General features: G+C 49.6%; 10 protein-coding genes across 10 annotated transcripts; 7 read left to right on the top strand and 3 right to left on the bottom strand.

Annotated features, from left to right (window-relative positions):
* Window positions 1-615: 615 nt before the first annotated feature.
* N7517_006278 (putative L-cystine transporter) lies at window positions 616-1498 on the bottom strand (the record flags this gene model as incomplete). Its single annotated transcript, XM_056724008.1, has 2 exons — window positions 616-969; window positions 1031-1498. The coding sequence occupies 2 exons, from the start codon at window positions 1496-1498 to the stop codon at window positions 616-618; spliced, it is 822 nt and encodes a 273-aa protein (XP_056580258.1).
* A 939-nt stretch (window positions 1499-2437) lies between these two features.
* N7517_006277 (60S ribosomal protein uL16) lies at window positions 2438-3493 on the top strand (the record flags this gene model as incomplete). The annotated part of the gene is made up of 3 exons (XM_056724007.1): window positions 2438-2577; window positions 2801-2976; window positions 3049-3493. The coding sequence occupies exons 1-3, from the start codon at window positions 2533-2535 to the stop codon at window positions 3491-3493; spliced, it is 666 nt and encodes a 221-aa protein (XP_056580257.1). The 5' UTR covers window positions 2438-2532.
* Window positions 3494-4208: 715 nt separating this feature from the next.
* N7517_006276 (uncharacterized protein) lies at window positions 4209-4652 on the bottom strand (the record flags this gene model as incomplete). Its single annotated transcript, XM_056724006.1, has 3 exons — window positions 4209-4255; window positions 4364-4499; window positions 4569-4652. The coding sequence occupies 3 exons, from the start codon at window positions 4650-4652 to the stop codon at window positions 4209-4211; spliced, it is 267 nt and encodes an 88-aa protein (XP_056580256.1).
* Window positions 4653-7397: 2745 nt separating this feature from the next.
* Window positions 7398-10899, top strand: N7517_006275 (putative DUF814 domain protein; the record flags this gene model as incomplete). Its single annotated transcript, XM_056724005.1, has 4 exons — window positions 7398-7430; window positions 7478-7546; window positions 7613-9192; window positions 9243-10899. The coding sequence occupies 4 exons, from the start codon at window positions 7398-7400 to the stop codon at window positions 10897-10899; spliced, it is 3339 nt and encodes a 1112-aa protein (XP_056580255.1).
* Window positions 10900-10989: 90 nt separating this feature from the next.
* On the top strand, window positions 10990-11368 carry N7517_006274 (uncharacterized protein; the record flags this gene model as incomplete). Its single annotated transcript, XM_056724004.1, has 2 exons — window positions 10990-11044; window positions 11217-11368. 2 exons carry the CDS (start codon window positions 10990-10992, stop codon window positions 11366-11368), a joined length of 207 nt encoding a protein of 68 aa, XP_056580254.1.
* A 110-nt stretch (window positions 11369-11478) lies between these two features.
* On the top strand, window positions 11479-12774 carry N7517_006273 (L-threonylcarbamoyladenylate synthase; the record flags this gene model as incomplete). Its single annotated transcript, XM_056724003.1, has 1 exon — window positions 11479-12774. One exon carries the CDS (start codon window positions 11479-11481, stop codon window positions 12772-12774), a length of 1296 nt encoding a protein of 431 aa, XP_056580253.1.
* Window positions 12775-13213: 439 nt separating this feature from the next.
* Window positions 13214-14281, top strand: aah1 (adenosine deaminase; the record flags this gene model as incomplete). Its single annotated transcript, XM_056724002.1, has 1 exon — window positions 13214-14281. One exon carries the CDS (start codon window positions 13214-13216, stop codon window positions 14279-14281), a length of 1068 nt encoding a protein of 355 aa, XP_056580252.1.
* Window positions 14282-14801: 520 nt separating this feature from the next.
* N7517_006271 (uncharacterized protein) lies at window positions 14802-15146 on the top strand (the record flags this gene model as incomplete). Its single annotated transcript, XM_056724001.1, has 1 exon — window positions 14802-15146. One exon carries the CDS (start codon window positions 14802-14804, stop codon window positions 15144-15146), a length of 345 nt encoding a protein of 114 aa, XP_056580251.1.
* Window positions 15147-15376: 230 nt separating this feature from the next.
* Window positions 15377-16449, top strand: N7517_006270 (complex I 24 kDa subunit family protein; the record flags this gene model as incomplete). Its single annotated transcript, XM_056724000.1, has 3 exons — window positions 15377-15604; window positions 15705-15995; window positions 16051-16449. The coding sequence occupies 3 exons, from the start codon at window positions 15377-15379 to the stop codon at window positions 16447-16449; spliced, it is 918 nt and encodes a 305-aa protein (XP_056580250.1).
* Window positions 16450-17966: 1517 nt separating this feature from the next.
* N7517_006269 (putative SNF2 family helicase) lies at window positions 17967-24719 on the bottom strand (the record flags this gene model as incomplete). Its single annotated transcript, XM_056723999.1, has 6 exons — window positions 17967-18264; window positions 18321-23048; window positions 23123-23878; window positions 23937-23949; window positions 23973-24074; window positions 24407-24719. 6 exons carry the CDS (start codon window positions 24717-24719, stop codon window positions 17967-17969), a joined length of 6210 nt encoding a protein of 2069 aa, XP_056580249.1.
* Between the last annotated feature and the right edge of the window lie 764 nt (window positions 24720-25483).

Raw genomic sequence — 25483 nt, 5'->3', positions numbered from 1 at the left:
ACTTATTAAGGAGTAGTTCATGCAAAGGAACTGAACGACATGACCCATGCCCCTCTCAGACCTCCCAACCCCTGGAGTGATCAAACCGCTTATAAATCCCACCGCAGTATTCTGTACTACGTACAGTTATTACGTATCTTGACAAATAAGATGCTGTACACAACGAGCTCTTCCAAGGTTCCAAGGTTGAATGTGTAGCGACCTGATCGTTCACCCTAGTCTATTCGATGTCATCTTGTCCTGCGTCCATTTACAGGTACCGACAGTAACTGCGCTACGATCTGTAAGGGTTCCTGGGAACCCTGCTTTAAATTGATCTACACCTCTCTGATAGTTCTCCTGAGTAGCTACACCAAAGGATCTGTCAGCATCCAGGCGATATAGCAGGGATATATGAAACAAACAGAAGCTACCCAAATAGCTAGTGGAAGTTAACAACCAAGGCATCAATGCATCTGATAAATCCAGTCTTAACAGGTTTCTTCTTCTTCCTTGCTATATATCATCCATAAGAGGAACTAGATGCCTCGGACCCAAAAGACTCTTTATGTATCATTCCAAGTTCACCAATGTTGCAAATCTATGTAAATGTTCCGATCATATGAATATAGCTGTCTATGTCTCATCCCTGCTGCTATTGAGGAGAGGATCGCTCTCCGATAACCCTAGCTTATCCTCCGCCGAGCGCTCCCGATACAGAACAAAGTGCTGGAAGATAAAGATGAGATCAAATAGAACGGTGATGTTGCCCAGCAGGAGTTTGGCCATGTTGCCGATGGCGCCAGACCAATCTCCCTGGGAGGAGGAGTCCATAACCAGCTGCATCAGGGACAGTATCGCACCGGACAGGTCCAGCAGGATCGCCCCGATGGAGAATCCCGCCGTTGACTGCTGCCGATAATTCATCACCGCCTGGGGTGTGTATTTAACGGCCGTCAGGAACACCTTTATCATGCCGACCACATAGACCTTACGCAGATATTTCAGTCAGCATATATTGACTATTAGGTTTTATGGGTTGCCCTCTTACCACATCAATCCATTCCCAGGACGCCGACACCAGAGCCCATAGAACAGCCAGCGGGACCACGCCCAGGCAACCACAGCAGACGACGAGAGCCGAAGTACTCGCCCGCTGCTGCTTGGAATTAAAGTTCCAAAACCGCATGCAAAGGAAATGGCTGCAGATCCAGCAACAGATCAGCGCTCCGTGCAGGGCGTAGACGAAATCGTTCCATTGGACAGTCGGGTTAGGGCTCTGCGGATGTCGCTGGGCATACTGGGCACGCACTACCGGTGAAAAGAGGAAGCAGGCGTTAAAAGCGGTGTATGCTGACAGCCCAAGCACATTGAGCAGAGCAAAGTCAATGGAGAAGCCATCTGTCGAGCGGCGACGGTGGTTGTGCAGGACTTGCGGGTAGAAGGACAGCGACCACAGGACGAAATAGGCCCAGCCCAGGATTTGAGAGATACTTTCTGTCCAGGTAACATCCATCATGGAGATGATAAAATGGATAGAATCGGTCTCGATGGAAATTGGATGATGATCAACATTCCAGGTTTCGGAGTAGACCCCGGAGTTCGGGATATCCGGGGTTCAGCCTTCAGCGAGTGCTAACATTGATAGGAATTCTGGTCCACTTATCTAGACAAGTACGCTAAATCTGCAGTCGTTTCTTTCGTCATCCTCTTGTGGAAGATTCTAAGGAAAGTTATGTATCATGGTGTTCTCAAGACGGCTCTTCCCTGGGCCATTGAAATTGAAACCACCCACCTTGATGGTATCGGAACGTACAACTGCCAGAAAATTGCAAGACTTCCTTGTGATATTAGGGGAAACTGTGTTTCAACGGTTTAAGACTGTTCAACTTTATGCCTGGTTTGTCACATGTAACTCTTGGACCAAAGCCAAATGCTGATGTGGACAACGCTTGCCAACACATTGGTTTATGAGATAAAATCCATTCCAATGCGACTCCCAACGCCTGATGCCAGCCAAGCTCCTCCAAATCTCTTGCGCTCAACAATTGACTAATATTCCCTTTAGGGCAATCCACTCTCCATCTTGTTCCTATCCTATACAGGGTGGCGAATGACTCGCCGTTTAGGTATCTTTTTGTTGAGTTGATCTATTTTTGATTTTTCAAGCAGTCTAGGACACGACTCGGGGTATATGGGAACAGAAAATAGTAACGACTGAAACACAGGAGAAACACAGGAGAATATGTATGTACTGGAATCGTTACAGGTCAAAGAGAGTGAGGGATCAGCATGATTGAAGTGGGCCGAAACTGGATTAGTGGAGAAAGTTGATGGCCAATCAGAAAGTGAAAGGGTATCTGGGTTGGGGGCCTGAGCGCTCAGGCATTAATAGGGTTAAACCCTTTTGCCACAGAGCTGCTTGGAAATCAAGACCCGTGACCACAGCGAAATCGACCCTCTTTTCTCTCTTCCTCCCCGAACCCTCGACAACCACCGACAACCTATACCCAGTTCGCAGGAAGTGCCATCACCACCCTTCCAGCACTCAAAATGGCCCGTCGTCCCGCGAGATGTTACCGCTACTGCAAGAACAAGGTGCGTGCCGATTTCGCGAGGTTTTGAAGATTTGTGCGGGTTATCTTGGTGGTGGGGAGTGTGCATCAATACATCGTCAGCGATCACCTCGCCACGACCGGAATATCACCTTTTCTATGAGGAGAGATTCTCGTAGCACTGGGCTTGTGCATTTTGGATCTTTTTTTTTTTTTTTTTTTTTTGAGATGGGCGGTTTTCGCTGACATCAGTCTTCAACATCCAGCCTTACCCCAAGTCCCGGTTCAACCGTGGTGTTCCCGACCCTAAGATTCGTATCTTCGATCTTGGTCGTAAGAAGGCCAATGTGGATGACTTCCCCATGTGCATCCACTTGGTTTCCAACGAGTACGAGCAGCTTTCCTCCGAGGCTCTCGAGGCCGCCCGTATTTGCGCCAACAAGTACGTTACTCTATCCGCTCCCACATCTGTCGCCTGATATCCATGAACACCATCTCATATAACTTTCAATAGGTACCTTGTCAAGATCGCCGGTAAGGAAGGTTTCCACCTGCGCGTCCGTGTGCACCCCTTCCACGTCGTCCGTATCAACAAGATGTTGTCTTGCGCTGGTGCCGATCGTCTGCAGACCGGTATGCGTGGTGCCTTCGGTAAGCCCCAGGGTCTCGTCGCCCGTGTGAACATTGGCCAGATCATTCTGTCCGTCCGCACCCGTGACGCCCACCGTGCTACCGCTCTTGAGGCCCTCCGCCGCTCTCAGTACAAGTTCCCCGGTCGCCAAAAGATCATTGTCTCCAAGAACTGGGGTTTCACCCCCGTCCGCCGCGAGGAGTACCTCCAGCTCCGCCAGGAGGGCAAGCTCCGCCAGGATGGTGCTTACGTTCAGTTCCTCCGTGGTCACGGTACCGTCGAGGAGAACATGAAGCGCTTCCCCGTTGCCTACGAGAACATCGCTTAAATGTTGATGGGTTGATCAGAATATGAAGTTCAGAACAAAAACACTTGAATGTTCTTTTATTGTCTTTACCTTGTCCCATTAACCTTGATATCAATCTCGTGCAATAGCAAATGATGGAGTTCTTTCCAGGGTCTTTTCATTTGCTCGCCTATCTTGCACTTGTAGAACTGTCCATCTACTGGCAGTACAGTAAACCATGTAATATTTTTGTTCTCAGTAGGTGATATCTAAAGACTTTCCAACAATTCGTGGATCATGCCAAGGTGCAGTAACTCGGTGGATATCAACAAGATCTAGCAAAACTAGCAAAGTCTAGACCCAACCCCATAGTGGGCTTTGTTCAATGCTCAAAGCACAGATGAAATAGGGCTAGAATATGGGTCACGTCACCAAGGCTGCAGCATCACCTATCCATCGCATTCATCCAACTACATTGCTTTTTCTCTCAAGATTCCAATAGTTACATGCAGGTGAATTGTTAAAGAAGGTGGATATCATTCAAGTGCAACAAATAAAAACAGATTTATGTTAGTCTTTGGTCCATATTCAATATATATATCATCACACATACTAAATTTACCATCAATACTTGGACTATATTAGATCTATCTTTGCTACCAGAAATTATTAGATCAAACCCTATTCATTTTTTCAATCCCTATGTCCACTCTCTCGAAAAAAAGATCCTATGGACATCAAAGTATGTATAGCCTCCTTACTCAGGCGCCGACCCACAACGTTCCTTGTGCAATTCTCCGGCAGCTAAAAAAAAAAAGAAATTAGCCAAATTCTTCAAATAATTCGAATCTCACGTGAGACCGATTGGAAATTGAATAGCACCAAAAGCGGAATTGATTGAGGGGAATATACCTGTTATGTCTTCCGCGGTACATGAAGCCTTCATGCAGGCACCGAGCGTGTCCTTGAACGCTGTGCTTGGGCAAGTGCACACGTAATCAGTGGCACTGCAGCCAGCCACACCAGCGGCTTCGTTGATACATTTAGTCTGTTCAAAAGAAGACAAGGCGGTTAGTCTTCTGAGTCAAAATAATACACCCAGATAGGGACAGCATACAAGGCAGGCACTGGGTTCATCCAGACAATCAGCGACAGTCCATGTCAGGAAAGCAGCCAGGGGGAAGAAGATAGTGAGCTTCATTTTGGATTTATGTGTTGAATGTGTGTATGGGTAGTAGTGTAATAGGGCTGTCTAATGATAGAAGACTTGGAGTATAAAACTGGAGGGGAAGATGAAAACAGGAGGCTCTTGGTCGATTTATCAATAGTGAATCTATTTGCGTAGTAATCCGTACTAGGAGAGATAATGCATTCTTCGTTATATCGGTATCTTAGCATCAACAAAACCGGTGTCTGGGCGATACGTGGAATGGGATTTCGTTGGAATGTGAGATTATCCAAGTTTTTGAAAATGTCGAGACTACAACGCTAGAAAATCGATTGAATACCACGTCTATCGATTGCCCAATTAGTACAGAATAAAGTTTCGATCTGATTGAATGCCCAAGCACATATTCAGTCAAAATATACACGAGCTTGATTTTTGTGATGTAACTCCTCGGGATACTCTCTGCCAGGGATATAGGTAGGCTTGAAACGACCACATCCATTTGAATTAGCCACATTATCGGCGGCCTCTTCTATGGAAATACCATTGAGTGCAGAGCACTAATATAGTTTCATGGGCACGCATGTTGTTTAATTGCTTGGGACGGCTTATGATCGGTTTACAACTATCTTTGACATTCATAGCATGCCTTTTTGCCTGGACATCATTGAATATGTTTTTACTTTTAGGCCAATGAAAGGAGCGAAAAAGTCCATTTTATTGATCTATGTCGATATAAAGACCGAAGACAGTCTATTGGGAGCATTTGTACGGGCGTTCCATATGCGCGCCATATTCAGCTTGATAACCCCAGAGCAAGAAACCGCCAAAAAGAAAGAAAAAAGCAGCACGAGGGCACCTACACAGAAATTTTATTCTGTTTCCAGATAAACTCGTGTATTGTTGACAAGGTTCCTTACGTAGAACTCGCCAGATTGGTCATACCTAAGGCCTCTGAGGACCTGTGGTGTCGCCACAAGCAGGTCGCCCGCAAACCCAGGTATTTCTCGAATCTTGGTGAATGGGTAATTCTTGCTCAAGAGGAATTCCCTCACAGATACTTGGGCTACCACAGATCGCACCTGGCGTTCCGCAGGTAGGTTGACTGCTGAGCGAGTGTTGGAGGTAAGGTGGTATGCTTGCATCCACCTGCCCTCCAGAAAGGACGGCTTTGGGAGCTTGTCACATCCAGGTATCATCTTCTCGTCCACCTCTCTCCGATAGGAATATATCGTAATCTTTTGGGCCGCGCCGGAATAAATGTCTCATCTGGCTCAAATTTGCCATGTACCATCATAACATGTATGCTCGCATAGCTTTGGGAAGAGAGCACCCTGAAACATTTTTCCTCCTGCGCGCGTGGACAAGGAAACTATTTCCGAGTTGGCTTATCACCATGAGCACTCACTACTTGACGTTTGGCATTGTGTTCGCCACAAAGTATGTCCTTTTCTCTTCTGTCAGGTCTCTTCGCTCGTAGGATGAGAAATCGCCGGTAAAAGCTTCTTTTAGGAGGAACGTGATGTTTGGTTTAACCTCCATTATGCCGGATACATCTGCAAGTCCCGCAAATTTCTTCAACACTGAGACCTTGGCTCTGGGTTCTTGGATTCCGCAATTGATCTTGCTGGAACACAGCAAAGCTAGGAGGACATCGAAGCTTTCAATGGAAATAACACCTTTAATCTCGTTAATAGTTGTAGATTGTTCTAAATATTCCCGAAAGCGTTTGAAAACATACTCACAAAATACCAAAAGGGGGAAATTGGCATCGGAGGGATTCAGCCGAATCTTGATTAAAGAACTATGAAGACTAGGTAGGTCACTGGAGATAAATCTGCGTTAATATTGACATGCATGAGAATAAGACCGAATGCCCACTCACAGCCTCGCAAATTCCCTGGAGTTTGCACCTGGGTTTTATGCCATGGGCGTTGATTTCGAGTATAATAGTGCCTATGACTCCTTCCCTTCTCCTCTCTCTCTCTCACAGACACAAAATCTCTTCTCAGGTGATATATATATGACGGATAAGCGAGAGATATATGAAAAGAGCCGAAATATGTTCCCTATGGAACCAGCCCACAAAGAACATGACCTTTATATCTTCTTTGGGCACTTTTGCAAGTATAGCCACGACAAGAGTGGGCGGCTTATGCGGCTTTGTCGTGTCTTTCTGGTGTCTTCCTAGATAACTTCTCTATATGTGTTTCCTCATAATATTTCGCCATTATTGGTGTTGTAGATAGGGATTATGATCAGTAGCAAAATATAGAATATAGGTGGTAAACAAGGTAAAACACCGTGTAAAATGTGAGTTAATGCCAAACTAAGAAATTTATATAGCATCGATGCTATGTCAGTACTTCTTATAGCCCTGGAGAAAACTGAAGTATATAAATAATGCGTGATGGCCGCTATTCCCGCTATTCCGAATTAGGACCCCGAGAGCACATATTTGATTGGTTTATCTCATGCACCGCCCTTTGTTCCGCCTTGATCCAATATGTAAAGATGTCCAATATCCTAATTACTTTCTACTATCCACCATTTCTTCCGACCTGTTGATATATTGAGAAATTCCTGTTTAACCCACCGAGGTACAATCTTACACATTTACGCAGTGTCCATGATCTAAATACTAGCTGGAGGTGAGTGGGGTAGATGTCTAGTTTTCTGTCTGGCAGTATTAACTCGCATGGTCGATTTCCTCGTACAGCTAGTTCCAGCCCCGCATACGTCACCCTCAAAAATTCCTTTCTGTTCACAAACACAGCTATGAAGCAGAGATTCTCGTCCTTGGACGTTAAGGTATATTCATATTTACCGTGCAGAATATACTATACTGACATTTCCAGGTTATTACGCAGGAATTGGCGTCGGAGTGTGTCAACCTCCGTGTGTCCAACATTTACGATCTGTCCTCGGTACGTACGCTCTATTCTTTTCTCGTCGTTATCACAGGATAATGAGCTGATGGACTATTCTTATAGCGTATATTCCTCTTCAAACTCGCCAAGCCAGACCACCGGCGCCAACTCATTATTGACTCCGGTTTTCGCACTCATGTCACCCAATATTCGCGAACCGCGGCAACCACACCTTCGCCATTTGTGACCCGTCTCCGAAAGTACCTAAAGTCTCGTCGGATTACAGGCATCTCCCAAATTGGTACTGATCGCATCATCGACATCTCGTTCAGCGATGGCGCATACCACGTCTTCCTCGAATTCTTCGCTGGTGGGAACATTATCTTGACAGACCGAGAGTACAACATTCTGGCTTTCTTCCGCCAGGTCGCGGCCGGTGATGGTGGAGAAGAGATCAAGGCTGGACTCAAGTACACTGTGTCTAATAAGCAGAACTATAACGGGGTTCCGGATATCACAGCGGATCGAATCTTGCAGACACTAGAAAAGGCACAGGCATTTTCTGCCCAAGAGGGGAATGCGCCCAAAAAGTCCAAGAAAAAAGGAGCAGATATTTTGCGAAAGGCATTGTCGCAAGGCTTTCCTGAATATCCTCCCTTGCTCTTAGACCACGTCTTTGCGACCAAGGAATTTGATACTACAACACCATTGGACCAAGTCTTAGGGAGCCAAGATCTCCTGCAGACTGTGAAAGAGGTGCTAGAAGAATCGCAGCGAATTTCCAACTCCTTTGATTCTGGCGACAGCCATCCGGGCTACATTATTGCGAAAGAAGACACGCGGCCCATCCCGGAAGGAGAAACTTCGTCAAAAGCCCCGGGTCTGCTGTACGAGGACTTTCACCCGTTCAAGCCTCGGCAGTTTGAAAATAAACCAGGAATAAAGATTCTGGAGTTCGAGCGTTTCAATGCCACGGTCGACGAATACTTCTCATCTCTTGAATCTCAGCGACTCGAGTCGCGATTGACAGAGCGCGAGGAGGCAGCCAAGAAGAAGCTCGAATCCGTGCGATCAGAGCACAAAAAGCGAATTGATGAGCTCAAGAACGTACAAGAGCTTCATATCCGTAAAGCGGATGCTATTCAGGACAATGTTTATCGAGTCCAAGAGGCAGTGGATGCTGTCAATGGACTGGTGGCCCAGGGAATGGACTGGGGTGAGATTGCGCGCTTGATCGAGATGGAGCAGGATCGCGGCAACCCAGTGGCGCAAACCATCAAATTGCCCCTCAAACTGTACGAAAACACGGTCACCCTACTTCTTGGAGAGGCCGGCGACGACGAGGATGAAGACGAGGAATTTTCTAGCAGCGATGAATCAGACTCCGACTCAGAGAACGAAGCAGAACAAGAGAGAGGCCGTGCGGAACGAGAGTCTAAGCTATTGACCATTGACATTGACCTTGGGTTGACCCCATGGGCGAACGCATCGCAATATTATGACCAGAAGAAGCAAGCTTCGGAGAAGGAACAAAGGACAGCTCAATCGTCTACGAAGGCGCTGAAGAGCCACGAGAAAAAGGTGACGATCGACCTCAAGAAAGGCTTGAAGAAAGAGAAGCAAGTGCTTCGACAGGCTCGAACCCCATTCTGGTTTGAGAAATTTATCTTTTTCATTTCTTCAGAGGGTTACTTGGTTATAGGGTATGTGGCCCCATTCAGCACCGGTTTGGGACATTTACTAACATTAATAGTGCACGTGATGCTATGCAGAGCGAATTGCTCTACCGGCGTTATCTGTCTAAGGGCGATATCTTTGTGCACGCTGACCTCGAAGGTGCTACGCCAATCGTGGTGAAGAACCGACCTGGTAGTGCAGACGCACCAATCTCTCCAAGCACACTATCTCAAGCCGGCAACCTTTGCGTTGCGACTTCAATTGCTTGGGATTCTAAGGCTGTCATGTCCGCTTGGTGGGCGCATGCTCATCAGGTATCGAAAATCGCAGAGAATGGTAGTGGAATCATGCCCACAGGTGTATTCCAAATCAAGGGAGAGAAGAAGTTCTTGGCCCCATCGCAACTGGTGCTTGGATTTGGTATTATGTTCCAAGTCAGCCAGGAAAGCGTTCGAAACCATAAGCAGCGATTTGACACATCCGACGTTCCGCAGGCTGCTATAACTCCTACAGATGAGACTGAGGCTTCTGACCCAAAGGACGCCGTGGAGTCAGAGGCCCCAGGGCAGACAGAGGCCACCGAAGAGACCACCGAAGATGCAAAGGAAGACACGGAGAAGGAAGACGCAGAGAAGGAAGACGCAGAGAAGGAAGACGCAGAGAAAGAAGATGCGGGATCTGGAGAGGAGGATGAAGATGATAAAGCGGCCACCAGAAACCCTCTCCAGCAAGGCGATTCCGGGCTCCCCACCTCTCAGCCAACTCAAGAATCGGACTCCGAGTCTGAGCCGGAAGAAGAGTCAAAGGATGAGCTGGAGCAAGGAGTTGCAGAAGATCAGCTGGAGGGAGAAGAAGCTACATCCACGGCAGGTCAAAACTCTGTACCCGAGACAAGTGAAGAACCGAACTTGAATGCTCGAGAGCGACGTACCTTGCGACAAGGCAAGCCTCTTGATCGTCCCGGCGATGAAGAACCAGTTGTACCACGCATCGCGCCTACTCGCGGCAAGCGGGCGAAGGACAAGCGCGCTGCTGCTAAGTATGCCCATCAAGACGATGACGAGCGAGAACTTGCTCTTCGCTTGGTGGGTGCCAACAAGGGCAAAGCCGCAAAGGCGGCCAAGGCAGCGGAAGCCAAGGAGCAGCGTGAGCGAGAGGCCGAGGCGCAAAGACAACGACGACGGGCCCAGCATGAGCGTGCTGCCGAAGCCGAGCGCAAGCGCCAGGCCCAATTCATGGAAAATGGAACAGACGATTACAACGAGGAGACAGCTGCCGCAGAAGCTGCGGATCTCACCTGGATTCCAGCCTTGGTGGGTACACCAACTACGGATGACGAAATTATTGCTGCTATTCCTGTGTGTGCTCCATGGGCTGCTCTTGGACGCTACAAATACAAAGTCAAGCTGCAGCCGGGTTCCGTGAAGAAGGGCAAGGCTGTAAAGGAGATTATTGGTCGGTGGGTGTCCGAGACCACCACCGGAAAGGTCAAGAAGGAGCACGCCGAAGATGTCGGCATCTCTCGCGTCGACGCGGAGCGTCTCCGGGAACGGGAGGGGGAGCTCATCAAGGGCTGGAAGGATACAGAAATTATCAACACCATGGTTGTGGGCAAGGTGCGCATCATGACTGCGGGAACTGGAGGTGCCGGAGGTGGTGATAAGGGCAAGGGCAAAGGTGGAAAGGGTGGAGGTGGAGGAGGCAGGGGAGGTGGTAAGGGCAAGAAAAAATGATCGAGTCTTGTGTATACATTAGGGAGTTCATAGATTAGAGGTTTGGATTCAACCGGGTTATACCCATGGACAAGATATTATATTGAGCCGATGTATACCAAAGCTTGGTCTCTACACCTGATCAGCCACAACCCCGCTTCGACTAGTTCATATACACTTATTTCAACCTCATACACTCATGATTAAAACCAGATATCCCATTCTTCCAAATATATTGTCAATAATATCGTTGTCGATGTGACGGCAGGTGTTCCTGATACGCTGAGTCATCCGACGTCATGACCTCGAAGTCGATTTTCTCGCGATCTTCCATATAGGGCCCCTTATCGCTTCTGACGGCATTGCGCAGAATGATAGTCGATCGTGTATCCTAAAGACGACATTTAGACCTACGCTGCAGAGTAAAAAAGACTTTGCCCCGCGCAACCACAACCCGGCCCCCTCGGGCATCATTTCGCCCCTCATCTGATATCGTGTGCGCCTGAATGGTGCGTCATTGAAGTCTTCTCAAACACCACGTTGCTTTTCACTCGCACTTCTGCCGGCCACTGTCAGCGCAGTTGTGCCAGATTCTTTACGATGTCTACACAAACGCGAGTTGTCCCGGTTCAACGGCTCAGCCAAGGACCCGGCGATTTATCTTTGGCGGAATGGTGGGAGAAGGAGCGCAGCCAAAAAACACCCGAGTCCAAGGCCATCGAAGAGGCTGCCAATCTCCTCCGGTCCAGTGACATCCCCGTCGCGTTTCCTACTGAGACAGTATATGGCCTAGGAGCCGATGCCACCCGCAGTTCTTCTGTCCAGGGAATCTACCGTGCGAAACAGCGGCCCTCAGACAACCCGTTGATTGTTCATGTCGACTCAATCGACATGCTTGGGCGTCTGCTTAATCCCACCTCTCCGGGCAGTCCTGGCTCAACAAAAACGCCGCAAATCGGCCTCCCCTCAATCTACAAGCCTTTGATCGATAGATTCTGGCCCGGCGCACTGACAATCATTCTACCTAACCCATCCGGATCCATCCTGGCCCCGGAGGTCACCTCCAGCCTGACCACATTCGGCGTCCGAATTCCCTCTTCCCCACTGGCGCGTCTACTCATCCACGCAACAGACCGTCCCCTCGCCGCGCCATCTGCAAATGCATCCACCAAACCATCCCCAACAACCGCGCAGCACGTACACCACGATCTCAAAGGCCGCATTGAGCTGATCCTCGACGGCGGCGCATCCGGCGTTGGTGTCGAGAGCACCGTGGTCGACGGGTTATGCGACCCGCCAGCGATTCTGCGCCCTGGCGGCATTGGCATCGAGGAAATCCGGAAATGCGAAGGGTGGGAAAACGTAGCAGTCGGCTACAAAGATGGCACGCTAGACGTGAAGGAGGTTCCACGCGCACCGGGCATGAAGTACCGCCACTATTCGCCAAAAGCACGAGTTGTTCTCTTCGAGTCGACATCCAACCCAGCCGGAGTGATGAAGCATGTCAGAAAGGACTTGAAAGATACAGCCATTGGCGCGCAGAAAATTGGTATTATCCGCACGCGGAACTGGAAGCTCGGCTTGGAGCTCGCTTCGGAAGAGGACATCGCCAGTACCATGAGCCCTGTGTCTTCTGCCATTGACAACATTGTCAGTTTCCCGCTCCCTGTGATGGAGAATGGAAACCCGAGTAGCCGCACGAAGATGGCATATGATTACCATCTTGGCTCAGACGCAGTTTCCATCGCGCATGGTCTCTTTGCTGCCCTACGCGGGCTGGATGAGCTTGATGTCGATGTTATCTACGTGGAAGGCGTGTCAGATCGCGAGGGTGACCTGGCTGCAGCTGTCATGAACCGGCTACGAAAGGCTGCTGGTGCTGAAATGCGTGTTTAGCCCTGGATATGGGTTACACTCACGTATATTCTCTTTTATTCTGAGTCCGGGGGGGGGTTTTTTCGGAGTTTAGATAGAGGGCTGAAAAGTGTGAATATTAGATTCAAATAAATTTTAACATACAATATTGCATATCATCCACGTTGTACTTGCACGAAGTGTATAGAGGAGCTGTGATTGGAGTCTCTCGGACTCAGCCGTTTGACAGATTCTGTTCATTTTCATTCGACATGGAATTCGGAGACCTCCGGAGCACAAGCCCATAGATGGGCCTAATTTTGGAATTAAACGTGATAAGACACAGCTGTGTCACGAAAGAAAAGCCATGATAACCTGAGACACCGGCGGAAGAAAAGGGAAACTCGTCCGGCGCTTATATGTCCCCGCATTGATCTAGAAAATCTTTACATCCAAACGGTACTCACTACAATCCGCAACAATGTGTCAATCTCCTTTACACGAGTTCCTCAAGGGCCTCCCTAAATGTGAGCACCACGTCCATTTAGAGGGCACCCTAGAGCCAGAACTCATCTTCGAGCTCGCGGCGCGCAATGGTATCACCTTGCCGACCGACCCAGTTTATACTTCGGTCGAGACACTCAAGACACGCTATGAGCACTTCAGTAACCTGGACGACTTCCTACACTTCTTCTTCGAAGGCATGGTTGTCCTCCGCACGGAGCAAGACTTCGCAGACGTAGCCTGGGCATACTTCCAAAAAGCGCACGCAGACGGCGTCCACCACGCAGAAGTCTTCTTCGACCCGCAAGTACACGAAAGCCGCGGTGTACCATATGACACCATTGTCACAGGCTTCTCGAAGGGGTGCAAGCGCGCCGAGAAGGAGCTCGGCCTGAGCACACGACTAATCCTTTGTTTTGTCCGGCATCTCCCTGTCTCGTCGGCCAAGGAAGTCTACGACGAGTTCGTGGCTCACAAGCACTTTGAGTCTGGCGTTGTGCATGGACTTGGCTGGTCTTCTTCAGAAGTTGGCCCGCCGAAAGACATGTTCCGCGACATCTATGCGTCAGCCGCGCAGAAGAATATCCCGCTCACGGCGCATGCCGGCGAGGAAGGTGATCCGACTTATATCAGTACTGCGCTCGAGCTTGGTGCCCAGCGTATTGATCATGGTATCCGGCTGGTTGAGGATGAGGAGTTGATGCGGCGTGTTGCGCGTGAGGGTATCCTGCTTACCGTCTGTCCGTTGTCGAATGTGCGGCTGCGCTGTGTCACCTCTGTGAAGGAGGTGCCTATTCGGCGGTTCTTGGAGGCTGGAGTCAAGTTCTCAATCAACAGTGACGATCCTGCTTATTTCGGTGGTTATATTCTTGATAACTACTGCGCTGTGCAGGAGGCTTTCAGCCTGAATGTGCAGGAGTGGAGGATCATTGCTGAGAATAGTGTGCAGGAGAGCTGGGTTGAGGACTCGCGCAAGGCGGAGATGCTGGCAAGTATCGAGGCGCATATCAATGAGTATACACGTATGCACACCATTGCTGTATAAATTCCGATTGTTGGTGTATGTATTGATTTCTGTTTGGGTTGTGGCTGTGGTGGGCGTGAGTGGTGCATCTGATACCCTGTGTTTCAACATTTTTGTATACTATCTTTCAACTGAAGTATATACCAGGAGCATAACATGTTAAATATTCTTTACATCATTTCTCGACGAAGTACCTTGGAAGACATTTGTAGCTCCAAGGTTCATATCACTGGTGCCTTATAAATCAGGCATCATTGTCCAGATCCGTCCATGTCTAGACGACTCCTCACTTGTGTACTTGATGCTTGACAGTCAGCCCTGCGGCACGACACAGTATTTCATGTCCCGAAACATCCTTCGTGGTACCTGGAGCCTCACGAGGTCTACTTTCCGTCCCCGACTACGATCCCAGATATCATATACCCTGCGTTTAGCATCGTGCTTCGCAATCAACCCAAGAACAGCCCTCCAGCAAAGAGCGGGACTACTGAATCTCTCCAAACGAAGCCACAGAGATAACTCCACCTACCCAAAGCACAAAATGTCCACCTCCTCCCTTCCAGACCGCTACAAGCTGATCTTCTTTGTCCCGACTGCCAACGTGGAGACCTGTAAGGAAGCCATCTTCGCTACAGGCGCAGGGTCATTCCCAGGTGGGAAGTATACCAAATGCTGTTTCCAGACTGTCGGCACAGGCCAGTTTCTGCCAAACGAGGGCGCAGCCCCGGCGGTCGGAGCCGTCGGTGCCTTGGAACGGTGCGAGGAGGTCAAGGTCGAGATTATGTGTCTTGGTCGGGACATTATGCTGAATGCAGTCGATGCTTTGATCTTGGCGCATCCGTATGAGGAGGTTGCTTATGAGGTTTATAAGATGGAGAACGTTTAGCTGGTCGATTGAAGATCTGGTTGATGGGATGCGGCACAATAAGGCGATGCAATTAGGACGGTAATTATCTTGTTCTGCATTTGTCAGTTTCCCGGTATATAATTTCAAGGAATTTCAAGTTTCAATTAGAACAATTGAGAGTATCATTGTGTCAAAAGATGAGTGTTGTGTTGATTTCATTGAAGGGCAACTGTATGATAGCGGATTGGTAAGGCGGTAGTAATCCCTGGATGCGGATTGGGTCAGGGCCCACCCCGAGTAAAACGCCTCGTCAACTTGACTTCTCCTCCAACCTCCAACCTCATCTACCCCCAATTGACCCTCACTCATCGCCCGCGATGGCCTCTAAACTCTTCTCAGTCCCGCGGGTCGGCCGCCAGTTGGCTCACCAGCTCCCCAAACCCCAATACAGAGCCTTCTCCGCCGGTTCGCAACGGTTCAGCGACTCCCTTTCGGTGGTGCGTATTCCTTTCGACCCCTCTTGTGCTTCAGGCGCCGATTGTGTCTCAAGACTGGGGAATTGAAGTCCCATGTGCTGACTATGATCGTCTCCAACAGCACCGCAACAAGCCCAACAACAACCCGACCCTCCCGTTCAAGTTTTCCGAGCAGAACCTCACACTTGCCGATGAGATCCTCAAGCGCTACCCTCCCCAGTACAAGAAGGCTGCTGTCATGCCCCTGCTTGACCTCGGTCAGCGCCAGCACGGCTTCACCAGCATCAGCGTCATGAACGAGGTCGCTCGCATGCTCGAGATGCCCCCAATGCGCGTTTACGAGGTTGCGACCTTCTACACCATGTACAACCGTGAGCCCGTTGGCAAGTACTTCGTGCAGATCTGCACCACTGTAAGCACATGAAATCAGCACTGTTTCCTGTTCCTCCTAATCCGCAATCCTCCAGACCCCATGCCAGCTCGGCGGCTGCGGTAGTACCGCCATTGTCAAGGCCATTACCGAACACCTCGGAATCACCCCCGGCCACACCACCGAGGATGGCCTCTTCACATACATCGAGGTTGAATGTCTGGGCGCTTGCGTCAACGCCCCCATGGTCCAGATCAACGACGACTACTACGAGGATCTGACCCCCGAGTCCATCAAGACCATCCTGACGGCCCTCAAGGACGCCGCCACCGCTACCGGTGCCGGCGCCGGCACCAAGATCCCTGCCCCCGGCCCAGCGAGCGGACGCGATACCTGCGAGAACAGCGCCGGCCTGACCAACCTGACTGAGGTGGTGTGGAACCCGGAGACGATGATGCGCAAGGACAATGCATTGGACGCCGCGCCCAAGCAATAGAAAAGCACAAAGAAGAAAGATTATTAAAAAGAGCTCTTCATTGCCGTGGGTCAATTCCGGATGGGGAGGATATTATAATGGCTGTGTTTTTTTTGAATGGACGAGCAAACGCCGCCTTGGGGTACTGCGGTCAACCCGGGGGATGATTAGAGGCCACCGCGCCCTTCGCCCCGAGGCGCCCTGAATGATAACCACTTTTGAGGCGTCCTATTTTTTTGTCTGTCTACAACATACCATGTACAGTACGTTTGTTCCTGGTTGAGCCCGGATGCATATCCGGCCCAGTCGCTGTGGGATATCGGCAGGACCAATCGCAGATTTTTTTTTCCATTACCTTTTATTATTCTAGATGTCGAGCTTATAGATGCGTGCCTACACTGTGCAAGGTAATGATCATTCCTGCTGGTTATATCAGGGAATATAGTGCATTTTTTGCGTGGTATCACATACAAGTGCCACTTCGGCCTTATCCGCTGGATGAGTTAGGGCTATGTATATCGAAGACTTGTACGGCGTATCTCTATCAAAACACCCAATTGATCATACGCTCTACTCGAAATGTACGTACATCCATTATATCATGTACACATGTAGTTATATTAATCCCACCGTCTCAACCTCGGGCCCTCCAACCCAAGCCTAAATCGATCTACCTGTGACATATCCAAGACGAGAGTCTCAACCCGCAAGACACCTTCACCATAGATAGTTTGGTATTTTTACTCATAAGAGTAAAGCAACACTCGCTGCATAGCCCCCTCGCTGCCACAGAGTGCTATGGCGACCAGTGGACGGACAACTTTGAATAATGTGACGGTCAACGTATTCGTGTCCACCAAGGTAAAGAGAAAAAGGCACAGAGCGTCTTTTAGGAAGGAATGTCGGTGACAGAATTCTAGCACAAAGGGGCAAGGCCTTGACGACCGTCCCGTTGGCCCAAGGGGGGCAAGTACGAGCGTACGGACACATCGTACTTCTTGTTTACCCTCGTGCCTCGCTTTTTAACACTTCAAGACGTAGCTAGCCTCCGTTATTTTCTTGGAGAATCGGGATCCTATCTCGTAGAAATGAATGGTGACAGATAAGCGGGGGAAAGTGAAGTAGGTGTCGAAAGAAAGTCTGGAGGATTGCTTCAAATGAGATTCGCTTGAGAGTTAAGCGGACCACGGGAGCAGACCAAAGGGACAGATCAGAGAGCAGAGACTAGAAAGCAGAGACTAGAGAGCAGAGACTAGAGCACAGACTAGATAGTAGACCAGAGGTCAGAAAATCATTGGGATGAACTTGGAATCAGAAGCATCAATATTGAGGAAGGGTCAAAATAATGCGAGAGTACATGAAAGCACTATGTTACGGCAGACTTGCAGTTTTGGAAAATTAAATGACATTGAAGAATCAATAAATCATACAAGGCCTCCTTGACGACCGGTGAATTTGAATTGATATAAAAAAAAGGTCGCCATGTCCCTCATGGCGACCGGCGAATATAAAATCGAACCACATAGATGTGCAGTTCATTATTCAACCGACTCAGGTAGTACATCTCCTTCATATGCGACGTCATCCTGCAAAACCGACCCTTCAGGCACCAGGACTGGAACATCTTGACGCTCAACAAGTTTGCTTGATCGAGCTCTCTGGAAGATGTTGATTTCATATGTGTTTCTCACCAGCATATGGTACACATGAACGTGCTTTGTCTGCCCGAATCGTCGGGCACGTCCAATTGCTTGAGTCATGCCTGCCTCATAATCATGATCAGAGGCGACAAAGAGTGGTGACAAGAAGATGACGTGATTTGCGCATTGGAGGTTCCTATGGTATCAGATTAGTATTGTTTCAAAGAATAACAGAATAAAGAAATAACTTACAGTCCGGCCGCCATTGAGCTTCCGAGATTCAAGATCAAAGCCTTCGGTCTGGAAGGTGCTTGAGCTGTGCCCTTCTTTGCTTTGGGCGCCTCAATGAACTCAGCGATTCCTTTCAAGTTGGTCGGCGTGACCATGCGGTGGTCAATTTTCGCAGCTTTGAGGGCATCCGATGCCACGGGCAACAAGTGGCTAATTTGCACGAAGATGAGAACAAGGTCGTCCTCAGGGACACTGCGGACAATCTCAACAAGCTTGTTGAGCTTGGAGCTCTGGATTCCTTGGTCATCACTGACAAGGATTTCACCGGGCACGATCTTGGATTGGACAATTTGGCCGCTGCATCCAGTGATGGGGCAGTGTTTGTGTGGTTTGGTGATCGCGGCGGCAGTGCAACATTTGCAGAGGGCGTGTCCGCAGGTCTTCAGGACATTGACATGTTCTTTTTCTTGCAAATCGCTCTTACAACCCTGGCAGGGTGGGGGTCCAAAGGTTTGGATGCCCACCAGGTGATCGTAGAATCGGTATTCCCGGTCAATTTCGAGGACTTGCTTCAAGTGAGAAGTGACCTCGGCGGACAAGGCTTTTTCGACAGCCATCGAAACCAAGTTGGAAGATTTATCGTTGGATCCTCCAGATGTGGGTTTGGGAGGGTTTCTTCCGGTAGCTGTGTTGCTTGTCTTCGCACTCGGGACTTTTTGGAACCGTTCCTCGAGTAAATAATCGATTGACCGGTGTGCCGGGGCGAGTTTCCACTCGTTGTATGAGCGGATGATGCCCTCCAAGAGCTGGTTGAATCGTGTGTTGAGTTGTGCGTCCCCAAAGTCAAGCTTCGCGACGCCGTTCAGGGCGTCTTGCCAGTTGTTGGGATCGGTATGGTTCATGTCGCGATACCAAACAGTCGCTGCTTGTCGAGTGAGCGAGTCCACTTTGGCCCAAATCTCAGCGGATTTGATGCTGTCTTTCCGCGAGCCTTTGAGGCACTTCTCAAGGTTCCATGGAGGCTGTCCGATTTGAGTTGTGACGCAGGACATGATGAGAGCCTCTTGAGGTAACTGACTTTTGGACAAGATGGCACTCAGGGGACCGAGGATTCGTCTCTTGTTTTCTTTGACGGCTCGGAACAACGTATCGTACGCTGTCTTCTCAGCAGGTGACTGTTCGGTGATGATAAGTTTCTCTGTTAACGGAATGTGTGTGATGCGTGCGATATTCTGACGCGCAAACCGGTCCAGGAATCTTTGAGCATGTTCTCGGCGGTTTTGGTACCAGGCATTGCTGTGGGGTGCCTGGTAATATTGGAATGCCTCGACAGCTGTGTGGTTTTTCCGGATGTTTCGTAGTCTCTTGTTCTGCGTCGGTTTATCGCAATCTCCATCGTCGTCCACACCAAGATGTAGACCAAGGTAACGCGCAATACTCTTGATGTCGGCAAATTCATCAACTTCTGGCGTCCCAGAAAGGATCCATTTGGAGCGTGCCTGCACCGAGAGTAGGGGTGTCTGTTTTTCTTCTCCGGCATATGTGTATTTGTCGATAACCAATCGGTTGAAGCTAAATGCGTGAATGAATGCAGCTTTGACAGTACGCCAGTCTTGGTTGGCGGTCTTTTTGATGTCAAACTCCTTGCAGTCATCTTTCACGGCGGTGGATTTGGCTTCACGTTTCTTTTTGTCATCGCTCACTTCTGCCAGGTCCGTCGATGGGCGTTTTTGTCGCTTTCCTCCTGAACCTTTCACTGACTTCTTCTCACTGTGCCTCCGCTTCCGCTGGCGCACAGAACTCGCTGTTCCGGTCGAGTGCCTTGTATCAGATGCATCAAAGTCCTCGAAACCCGAGTCAGACTCAGAATCCAAATCCTCTTCTGCTCCTGCATTAGACTCGTCACGACCATTATTAGCATCAGCAAATGCCTGGCCACGGAGGCGTCGAGAGGGCACGTAAGTGAAGTCGGCCTGAGTCTCTCTAACTCGGCGACGTCTGGCCTCCAGTTCTTGGAGCATCGCCTGAGGCCCTTGTCTTTTCAATATGTCAACAGACTCCTGCAAGGAAGCACGAGCGTCGTGGAACCAGCTATCGAAATTTCGACCTGTTCCTCCGCTCGATTTTGCGGGGGCCTGGGGTGTTCCGGTAAATTGTTGAAGTCGGCTATAGTATGCATCGTTCGCCAGGATACTCCATGACAAAACAACAATATCTGCATTTTGAACTTCCCGGATGGTGATTTTGCTAATTGACGATATCGCCAATACTTTATATTTTCCTTCGAGGAACTTCTTGGTTTCTGAAACCCACTGCCTGAAGACGTTGTTGGGCACAATGATCAGGGTTGCATTTGTTGCAATGAGCCCGTTTTCTTCCACAGGTAACTTGCAGTCATTTTCGTACTGCGCGTCGATGAGACCAAGGACAATAGCCGTCTTTCCATATCCAACCTCATCGGCTATCACGCCACCGCGAACAACTTTTGGCATTGTCGCTTTGACTTCGGCGCGCCAGGGCATCAAGGGGAGGATGGATTCTTCAACTTCCTCTTCCATGAACGGTTCCATGTCTTTTGCTTCTTGTGAAATCATCCAGCTCAATGATCGAAGCTGTTCATCACGTAGCTGGAACTTGAAGTTGGGAGGTTGCGGTGATGGACTATCGTTGTCGTTGCTCTTCAAAGTAAACCTGCCAGGGTATTTCTGACCCATGTCGTACGCATGAGGGAGAAGTCTCCAATGATATGTTACTGTCTCACAGCTTGCGGTGCCAACCAATTTTCCATGTGCCTGGTGCGACAGAGCTTGAACATTGAGGGTGAAACGCAATTCGGCGTCTCCGTGTTCATTGGTTCGTCTGAAGACCAAGAACGGTGAGGGTCGGTTTTTGATGGCACGTTCATAGATGGCGGCGTCCTGGGGATTCTCGTATGGGATGATTCGGTCTTTGTTATCACGGCCCCAAAGGATACTGGGGGTGGGCGGGTTGCAGGTGTTGCAATTGCCATTTGTGGGATGATTGGGGTCTGAACAGCCTGAACGGATGATTTCGTTCCAGTCTTCAAAGTCAGACCACGCGGCAATCTTAGGGAACAACCAGGCGAGACCTTTCAATTCTCTCATAGAGACTTCGGGATTCCAGGCTTGCCAATCGGAATTTGCGTCGGGCAGGTTGAGAATTGCTGCTGTTGCTGACAGCGAGGTGAGGGTGATACAAGCATTATGACAGTGCTGGTTTTCAATTGAGACTTGGATTCCTTGTTGCAATGTGCGGAGGGTAATCTGTTCGGCAGGACAATGTTTCAACTGCGCTGCGGGGGCCTTAGCCCATCGACGACAGAAAGCTTTCACATCTTGCGAATCCGAGGTGACATTCAATGATCTCCAAGAGGATGATAACTCGGCGATCGTAATTCTCACATCATATCCAGGAAGGCGGCTGTGGTCAATAGCGAACACACAAGCATCTTCATCGGGGGGTCCAGTCTTCGTTGGGTCAAGGAATAGGAACAATGGAGGCAAATGGGCGGTGGCTTCTTTTCTGTACAATGCACCAAGCGCTGTTCCACAGTCAGGGAGGAATTGGTAGATTCCTCGGACGTCGAGATCAAGAGCTGCGATGTCTTGATCGGATCCTTCAACAAATAAACTGTCCCAGACTTTTCCATCAACAAATCTAGCATCTTTGAGACCACACTCCGATTGGAATGATTGAACTTGGTCTCCTTGGCCAGAAATCTGAAGTGAGAACGGGGTACTAATGGGTGAACAAACTTCCCATGTACCCTCGACAAACGACCCAGAGGTGGGACTCATTCTAGCAATTGGCTTGGCTAGCACTTCTCGGATGACGCTTCTCGTGCTCGCGGACTTGGGGGGCTTTGCGTACAAAAGCCATTGGATGGAGTCCGGGCCGATATCAAGGAACAAGCTGGAGTGCGTGCCATCATAAACAACTCGCCATTTTCTTCCACGCTTGATCTCGAAAAACCGGAAAGCGTCGTGCACAGCTGCCGTGATGCGCAGAATAAAGTCGGGCCAAAACTGGGGGAGGTTGTCGGTAGGGCATAGGGTACTAAACGTCTCAAAGTCCAATTCGGACAAACCAGACAGCATAAGCTTCTTGGGAACAAGTCCCTTCATATTCGCTATAAACTCAGACGGCTTTTGTCGATAAATTGGGGAAACATGTAGATACGAATGCGTGGGATTTCCACGACAGGACCTGCAAGCGGTATGTCCGCACAGTGTGCAACTATAAATTGAATCTTGAACCCCAGTCTGTCTCTCGCAGGAGCAGCACAGAACGCTGCTCACTGCCTTGGCTTTGAGAACAGCATGGTCGACGATGGGGTCATCGGCGATTTGGAGGTTGCTTCTCACGAGACTGTGGACCTCACTGGGGAAGAGAAGGGACTTGTCCTCCGTATCGCCGGGGTTGGTTGAACCCTCCTCGCCGTCGTCAAGAATCTCATGCACGGCTATCAGACCAGCCAGCATGATTGCACACACGACCGTACTCGTCATTGCATTTCCTGCCATGTCCATCAAATCGGCTTGGGTTTCTCTCGTGAGTAGCATTCGATCGAGGGGCAGACCTTGTAACGAAAGGGCTTCCGTGCCAGAAACGGGGCCCCCGCGGGTGGTCACAAATGGGATGCCCTTTGGCGTCAGGCACCCCGCGATCCCAGACCCAGCAAGGCTGTCATTCCCTCGATCGACTCCCTGAGACAAGTCAATCCAACGCCTGTGAAGTGAACTGTTAGTAAAATATTTCTGAAGTGAAAGTGAAGTGAAAGTGAGAGAAGATCGAAAACTTACTCCTTGAAGTTCATATCATATTCTTGAAGCATCTTCTTCAAGAAATTCATATCCACGGTCTCCCACACTCTCTCCGGCTGTGTCTTCCAGAAACGATGCCAATAGAAGTCCGGTGCCTTCAGGTCATTGATTCCGGGCAGGGATCGAGTGATTGGCCTCTCGATGCCTAGTTCCAGTTCGTCACGGTGCCGTTGGTGACGAATCTGGTACTGGTCCCAGCTTGTTTCGCTTCGGGACTCAAGGCGGGCTCTCGACTCGATGAGCTCGAGTCGGCGGTCGTCGTCACTCAGCAAAAACAAACCCACCGGCGCACTCGCTGGCCGCTTGAAACGGACAGCGAGCTCACGAACGCGTTGAGTGACAGTGTCAATGCCACTCTGGTCCATGGAGTCTCCAAGCAGGCCCGCTGCTTCCAAGCGGCGCTTGTCAATAACCACCATGTACCCGCGCTCGCGTGTCTGAGGGATGTAATAATGCTTCGTGTCGACATTGACACAAACCGACAGGTATCCGAGCTCCTCCCACTTTCCCTTCATCTGATCCCAGGGCGCATTCCGAACATTCTCCTGGACGACCATGCGGGGTCGATATCTCTCCGCGTACCGCAAGAGACCGTCGAACGTAGCTCCTGACTCGCCGCCTTGCTGCAGCGTCTTCTTGCGGTTGTTCAACGGAGAGAAATCGACACAGGCAGTTCCAGCAACTAAGATGTCGAGATCACCGGGAATCACTTCCGATGACCCGTAGGCGGTCCGCCTTCAAAGTAAAAATCAGTATGAAAGTCATGTCAGAGGAAGATGAATGGGGTACTTACGCCTCGTCCCCACCTAGTTCGGTGATGTCCCGGAACAGGATAGGGGGCGGAAGTTCCGTTCAATGTATGATTGCTTGAACGGAACAATCTCGCAGCTGAAAGCGTGCGAGATCCGAAGTTGCTGGGCCTCTGCCAAACCTGTCAAGGTAATATTAGCAATTGCTCCATAGTCATATTGCAGGAACAGCCAAGCAGGAAGTGAGATAGATCAGGCAGAAAGGTGAGAATGAGGTGAAAGCAAAACAAATGATATGCCAATAACAGACTGAAGCCATCATGGCATGGAAGTCAGGGCAAAGTCAAGGTAAAAGTTAGGGCAAGGAAGGAGACATGTGACTTGGAAGTCAAGGTAAGGTGAGGAACCTCAACCGTGGAACCAACCACAAGCAACATGAATCTCAACATGAACATCGAAGACAACAAAAGACTGAACAAAAAGAAATAACAAAAAGAAAGGACATTGTACTTACCCGTCTGGATCAATTCCAGGGCCAGAAGCGGGGCTTCCGTTCCTGAGCACATTGTCGCCACCCGAAGTGGTCGACTGCCGAGCCGAATGAGGACATGCTCGAATCCCAATTTCAGGGCATTCGATGCCATGTCAGCGAAAATTTCTGTCAGCGTATGCAGAGGCGGGAGGTCACTGGCTAGATACCGACCCCGAGGGATCATGCATCCCCGCCGCAGCTCAGGAATCTCATCGGCCCGGGCCCTAGGCTCCTGATCATCCGTTGCCAAACTATCCACCGACTGCTGCTGAGGAGGAACCCCCTTTGACGCCATGATCTGCGTTGGAGGAGGGGGCGAGAAGTTGAGGTAGTCGGAGTTTAGGTGATACTGGCAAGCCAGTCAAGAAACACGCGGGAAACCTAGCAAAAGCCTCGAAACCGAGGCACTTACAGGATGACCTTTGTCACCGGCTCAAGCACGAAGCAAGTAGCAAACATGCGAAACAATGGTTGGGGCGGTGATTGCGTGTGAAGGTGGAGGGGAAAAAAGAAAACAAGAAGAGATTGAACACGAAGAAACTATTTGTGCATGACACGCAGGCATCGATCTGGTGGCTCCCGCCTGAATAGGCAATAGTGACAACTATGGCGACCACTACACACCCGGCACTCCGGTAGCTCTCGCCTGATTTGGCGCGACGACATGTGACGGGACGCCCTGCGCCGAGACGTACACCTGCGCTAAGATATACCCCCCGGACGAGGATAACAAGCTTTGCTCCGCTGGCACCCAACTAACTAGGTCGAATGCGATGGCGGCTCATCACCGTGCTGAGAGATATGCCCGGCTGACGAAGACACCCATAGCATCTGGCCAAGGTTTCATGAGGTCGTCTTTGCACACTATTAAAACTAAGCAGATAGAATATTGCTGTATTTCCTAACTTGCTGCAATATGCCGATAACTACATGGTTATTGTTTAATATAACAGGAAGGGTCCAGATGGGCTGTTAATGGACATTGTGCATTCCTTTAAGCAGAAGCTAGTGGCTGATATCATTCGGCGAAAGATATAATTGATATTGACGGGCAACAGC

The sequence above is a fragment of the Penicillium concentricum genome (assembly GCF_028827145.1).
Source record: "Penicillium concentricum strain IBT 3081 chromosome Unknown utg000002l_segment0_segment0, whole genome shotgun sequence".
Taxonomy (NCBI): domain Eukaryota; kingdom Fungi; phylum Ascomycota; class Eurotiomycetes; order Eurotiales; family Aspergillaceae; genus Penicillium; species Penicillium concentricum.
Note: the sequence above shows the minus strand (reverse complement) of the source record. Positions and strands in the feature narration are given on the sequence as shown.